At 35.3% G+C, this 6,710-nt stretch overlaps 1 protein-coding gene across 1 annotated transcript; it reads right to left on the bottom strand.

The window, feature by feature from the left end:
• Positions 1-1,633: 1,633 nt before the first annotated feature.
• On the bottom strand, positions 1,634-2,221 carry LOC126095406 (uncharacterized). The gene has a single exon (XM_049910206.1). It carries the CDS (start codon positions 2,219-2,221, stop codon positions 1,634-1,636), a length of 588 nt encoding a protein of 195 aa, XP_049766163.1.
• Positions 2,222-6,710: the final 4,489 nt, after the last annotated feature.

Genomic DNA, 6,710 nt, shown 5'->3' with positions numbered 1-6,710 from the left:
ATTGGCAATATGTACCAGGGGCTTTATAATTTGTTGGGCAACATTTCTTATTATTGACACAGGCACTTCATCCACACCTGCAGACATTTTTAATTGTAGACTCTTTATCACCTTTAATATTTCATTATCATTTGTGGGAGCTAACAAATACTACTGTCTACTTTTGGGGCTGTTAATTACTCATGTTTAGTAAAGTTTTTACTTAATGACACTGGTACACTTAAAAAGTAATTATTAATGTAATTTGCCAGAGTTTCATCTTTTAATTCAATATTTTCACTATTTTTGAGTACTATTTCCTGATCCTTGAGGCCCTTACCTGTTTCCCTTTTCACAATTTCCCAAATAGTTTTTGCTTTATTGCCTGATTTTCTTATTAATTTATCACTACTTAGTAATTTTGCTTTTGTAATTACTTTTCTATATATATTTTTGTAATTTGTTACATATTCTTTAAACTTGGGGTCAGTCCAACTTTTCAGTCTATAGTTAAGCATTTTCATGGTCCTGGAGGAATTTCTAATACCTGTTGTGATCCAGGAGTTAGCATGTGTATGCTCATATGTGTTTGTTTTGACAAGTTTCTTAGGAAAACACATTTCAAAATTCAACATAAACAGGGAAGAAAAAACATTATATGCAGTGTTTGTGCTAGTTTGTAACAGTACTTCTGCCCATGATTGGTTAGTCAGTGTGTTTATGAAGTGACTGCAACTATTTGTGGCGAAGGTTCTTTTGTAGATTTGGCATGAACTATTTTTGGTCACAGGGGCTATGGGAAATTTAAGGATAAGTGCATTGTGATCAGATATTCCTAGGTCAACATTTATTACATCTATATCTATGACATCTATATTTGTGAAGATATTATCTATGAGACTTTTTGAAGCATTTGTTATTCTTGTAGGGTTACTTATATGTGGATACAGATTGAAGCTATGTAAAACATTCAGGAACTGATCTTTGGATGCACCTTCAGCCAATAAGTTGACATTAAAATCTCCACTTATAATTATTGTTGATTTTTTATGATGTAATATTTTGAGCAATGCCTCTAACTTATTTCTAAAAATTTCAGGATCACCACATGGTGATCTGTACACTGACATTATTATTAATTTACTCTTTTGCATATTCAACTGTATTGCTGCAGCCTCAAAATGTTTTTCTTCATTCAAGGATTCAGTTACAGTCATATTTTTAACCTTTACTCCTGGTTTTACATAAATGCAAACACCACCATGTCTTGTTTCCTTCCTGCAAAAATGGCTTACTAATTTTTATGGGGAAATGCAAATATTTTCTAGTTCATAACTCATGCACCAATGTTCTTGAATGCAAATACAATCTATATTAGCTTCACTGGCTGCACTCTCAAGTTCTAATATTTTATTTTTAATGCATTGTATGTTAAGGCTCATTATTTTTAAATTATTGAAATTAGATTGAGAGGAGTTTGTACTCATGTTTCCCAATGTTACCGGCTGTTCCTTGCTGAGGCTGGGTACCAAAAATCCTTAAGAATTACACGTTTCCTGCTCCTTGTATTTCTTACCCCTGGACGTGCCACCATACTTGTTGTATCTGTAGTTGTAGCTGCTGTTTCAGTGGATGCTGGAGGTGTTTCTGAAGCTTATGATTCAGTGGATGTTGGAGATGCTGCCAGGTTTGATGCTGAGTCTGGTTTTGTAAGTGATGTTGCAATTGATACTGGAACTTTTGCTGAAACTGTATTTTCGTTTAAATCTTGAACTACAGTTGGCACTGACATTACTGTGGACGTTGAAGCTGCGTATGAAGCTGATAAATGATGCTCCGATGGTGTTGATTTTTCTTCTGTTGATGATATCTGAGTGGCATTTTGTACCACTGTTCTTGCCTCTGTTCTTCTGATTGATGGACTAGTCACAGATTCTGGACTTGATTCTGAACCTGCTGGGGAGGGTGGTACATCTGCTGCTGATGATAATGGTTCAGCTGTTTTTGATGATTTCGACACTACTGACAATTTGGCTGATGTGGCTGCTGTACTCGACGACACTTCAGATTTTTTTACTTCTTCTAACGTCAAAGAATCTTCTGTTGCTACCAATGATTGTGGGACATCAGCTCTTCCTATTTCCGCTAATGTTGATACTTTAATAAGGCCGTTTTCAGACAGTGTAATAGTGTTTCGTTCTACTTTAGAGTCTTTAATAGCATTCGATATTTCAGCACTCATGGCTTCTTTCCCTTTCATGTTTCTGTGAAGTCCATGCTCTGTAAAATGTTCTCTGCAATCACTATTTATCCCAACATATGTAGCATTAGGATAACCTCGACATATCTTAGCGAAAAGTCTGTTGGCGGTAATAATCTCAGTATTCACGCAAGAGTTTTCCATGAGATCATACCTATGAGGGATACTGACAACAAAAAATTTCACTTCAGGCATTTTACAAATTACTTGCTTTAAAACTGTTGTAGCATGTCTAGTTTCATTGTGGTATACATCGTTGGCACCTCCAATTATCACACATGTGCTGCCATTCGTCATAGATTGATTACAGCTATTTAAAACTTCACATAGTGGCGCTTCTGGTTTGATTACGCCAGTTACCTCGAATCCTGTTTTCTTAGAACTCATAATTTCGGCTACACCTCTTCCATGGCTGTCTGCTAGAATAAGGATTTCATGTCTATTTTCCAACGTGTGTTTTTTGTTTTGTTTACAAATAGCAGGCCGATTTGTTTTGCTTTGTGAGTGCAATTTAGCGTTGATCACTGAACTGTCCGTGTGGATGATGGTACAATTTGATTGTTGTTTCTCCTCTGTGCTATTTTCAAGAACACTAAGCCTATTACTTAGTTTTAAAGTAAGTTCCGCTGTTTTTGTTTTTGGTCGTGTGCTGCTTATTTGACTGGTATTTGAGAACTCCTGTAGGCTAGATTTTGAGGAATTTCTCACACTTATTACCAAGTTTTCAAGCGTTTTTGCGTATTTTATAATATAATCGAGTTCTTTCCTAAGTTCGTTCTCTACATTCACTTGCAAACCTGCCCTGTGCATTTCACTGGCTTTGTCCCGCCCGTTGCATTCTATACCACAGTCGCACTTATTTAGAACTTCCGATTGTGAGAAACAATGGGTATGGCACCACTTATGATTGAACGCGCAAATTCTTAATCCATTTAACACAATTTTATGGCATATGGTACACTTCACTGACGAAATACGATCACAAATTACTGAGCGATTTGAAACTACATGTATACTTGCCGCCATCTTGTACTCAAATGTTATGTTACTTTGTTTCTGGATACTGAGGTTAAAAATTTGGAAATGTTCTATGACTCATATGGTGGTCAAAACAAAAACTACACCCCTTTCAGGATCATCCATTATCTTGTCCATCATGCAAAGTGATTTGAATCAATTCATGTGACATTCACAGTAAGAGGACATACCTAGAAAGTGATAGAGACATGGGCCTCATCAGACGTGAAACAAAAGCTGAGCTCCCAAAGTACTGGAAAGACATAATTAAAGGTGTACATGTGAAACCCACTCCTTTTCAGGTTGTTGAAGTTGATGGCTCAGTGATATGTGACTGGATTGATTTCTTGCAACCAAGATACTGACCAAAATGTCCATTCCCATTGTGAATTATTAAGGAGTTGAAGATAGAACATCACCGTCCAAGGCTTATCATACATCGTGACACTTACAATGTATCTGGGATCACAACAGTTGTTACTACTCCTGCTGGACGAATGGAAGAGGAACCAGAACTTGCTGAAGGACAGTTTTTGTTCCCTTCAGCCTGTTACAAAGGTAGGATGGTAAAGACTTTAGTCACAGTAACTAAATGAAACTAGATCATATCAGTGTGTGAAATAGCAGGTCCTACTTTATTATAACAGACCTATTGAGATAACATGCTAATAAGAGGTCTCATGTCCAATGTTTCAGGACTGCTATCTATCACTAAGGAGAAGTATAGTGATCTGCAAGAACTGAAGGTGTTCTGTGATACAGGGACCCAAGAGTACTGTACACATATTCCTTTCTGGCAGTGAATTTACAAACATGTTTTGTGTTATTTCTTATAAGTAAAAAGTGAGAAATGAAGGCTGTGCGTTATAAAAACTGTGATTTTTGCTGATAACTGAAATTACGTCCTATTAATGATATTTTTAATGCATGTGTTGTAACCATTTATTGAAAATTGTTGGTAGTTGTATACCAGGTGGGACTCATTAATCATTATTATTTACATGAGTTCAGTGAAAATAAAAACAGAACATTGATAAATGGGTATTGTTCCTAAAACCTGATTAGTCATGAACATCCTGTATAATAATGACTAGACTCCAAGATGAATAGATCTTTGTCGAGGGAGTTGCAGGGAAGTTGTATAGTGAAGTATCATCCCAATATCACATTACATTCTGACTTTTACAATTTAATTAGTGCATTATACAAAGAAATTAAAAAATAGACATTCAGATAAAAAGACATACAGGTTCCAATTTTTAATAATATTAGAGTTTAATAATATTGTTATCCACTTTTGAGGAATCCTAAAGAATAGGTCACTGAATATACAGCCTTAATCACAAAAGCATACTTCAATAACCAATGAAACTGTAACGTTTTAATCTTTAAAATTGCTCTCCTGATAAATCTATAAAATGGACTTAACCCCTTCTTTCAATGTGGTCTTCGTTTGAGATACTTTTGTTAATATTGTCTGTCGAGAATCAAAAACAAGAACTTCCTTCGGTTTATAGCTACATTTATTTCTGGTTTTATTTATTTTGTACCAAATATCATTTCCAAAATCACGTGATTTCGATTCCAATTTTTCTTCAACATTTCCCATTTTCTCTCTAAGCAAAACCTCACTGAATCCAGATTATTAAATACATTCTACAAACCTGATTTTTACATGACTGGTATTACTGTTGATTTCATCCAGTTTAACTAAATTTGTCAAGATCAGTTTTAATTTCATTGCTAAGTTCACAAAATCCAGCGTCCACAAATTTTTGATCACTGTCAATTACTGTACTTAAAAACTCAATTCTTGTCTAAATAGACCCAATCAATATGATTTATAATACTCATCACTCACCATATCATTTTGAAGACTACTTGCAATTCATTTTACCAGTACACTTAACGACAGAAACACTTTATGTTCATATTCCTTAAGTGCTGGTTGCTGCTGCAATTAATAACTGTCAACTGTTTGCCAGTCTCTTGTGTTAATATTAAGTCAGATCCCTTATTGGTTGCTGCTTCTTGAAATATGACTGCTCAATTCCCAGTCTTCCTTGACCGATTAGGTCCAGTATGGTTGCCACCTCCTTCACCTCTCATAGGTTGATCTTTAATCCGGCACCATCCTAATATTATCCAGGTCATATGCACAATGTCAAAATTATTTTCATTTATTAGTACTCTGTACACTTCCCACATTTTCAAATAAGAATAGTCTCAGCACTTTCACACTTTATTTTGAATTACCAGGTCCAGTATTTCATTGTTACTGTCATTATACATTCATCAGTCACAACCTGCTCATAATCAATTATTCCGAATTTTTTTCACTCAAGTTCTTTCTACCAGTGCCGATGTGGAATGGTTCCTCATCCAGAAAGATACCATATGTATGTATATTTACTTGGTGGTCATCTCTTCTTCCTTGTTAACACCATAAGTTCATAGCCTCAAGCTGGAATTTTTTTTAATATTGCAACTACATTCAACAGTAATAAACACATCATGGAATTTCTGATTCACTAATATGCCCATTTATTTTCTCCAACTCATGTAATTGAGCTGTGTCCAGTTCCTAACAATTAAAGTAGTTTACATTTTATTCCATTAGCAGATCTCACAAAAAGTGTCCTGTCATGAAACATATAAGTATTCTTCCTCCTCAGTATTATGTAGAAAACTAAAATTCAGTTGTAGCTCATTTACACACTGCATTAATGTTTCCATACTCAGTTCCTTAGAACATAACATTACTTTATAATCCATTGCATTCACTCTCAGTACAGTATTAGCAATATCCCACTGACAGAAGTTCAGTATTCAGTGACAATGAATCTAATTGTCCTTAAAATCACACTTCATCAAAAATAACACAACACATCATTATCTTTTGCCTGTCAGTGACCCATATTCACAACAGAGAAGTTGGTAAGGTGCTAACAACAAGTGAGGTGTCAATACCCTTGCAACTACTGATTAGCTCATTCAGATTTCACTATTACATGTTGCTGTAACAATTACAGGTACAGTACCTATGTCCTTCAGTTAATGAAGCCCTCAATGAAACTAAATGTACCACTACCATCAGTAGTTGATAAATTCTGTCACTCATTCTGAAATTTTGTGAAATAATTTGTAAATAAGAAATTAATCATTTTGGGTATGTACATGGCATATGCCATACTTCAATAAGTACAAATAGCTGAATGATATGAAATAAATATGATTCTTGAGTTTCTCCCAGCGTATTTGATAATCAAAATATCCACCGTAGTGTCTCCCATAAGGACTACACTGATAAGATGCAGAGCCTGCTAAATGACGATTCCTACCAGAAGATCAGCGTTGACCTTACAAAGAAGGTGGAGAACAAGACGAGGTCACTCCTCAAGGATGCAGGTTTACCGGAGGGTGACGCTAAGAAATTGTTACCCCAAGGTCTGGT

This window comes from Schistocerca cancellata, chromosome 8 (genome assembly GCF_023864275.1).
Source record: "Schistocerca cancellata isolate TAMUIC-IGC-003103 chromosome 8, iqSchCanc2.1, whole genome shotgun sequence".
In the NCBI taxonomy this organism is placed as follows: Eukaryota; Metazoa; Arthropoda; class Insecta; order Orthoptera; family Acrididae; genus Schistocerca; species Schistocerca cancellata.
Note: the sequence above shows the minus strand (reverse complement) of the source record. Positions and strands in the feature narration are given on the sequence as shown.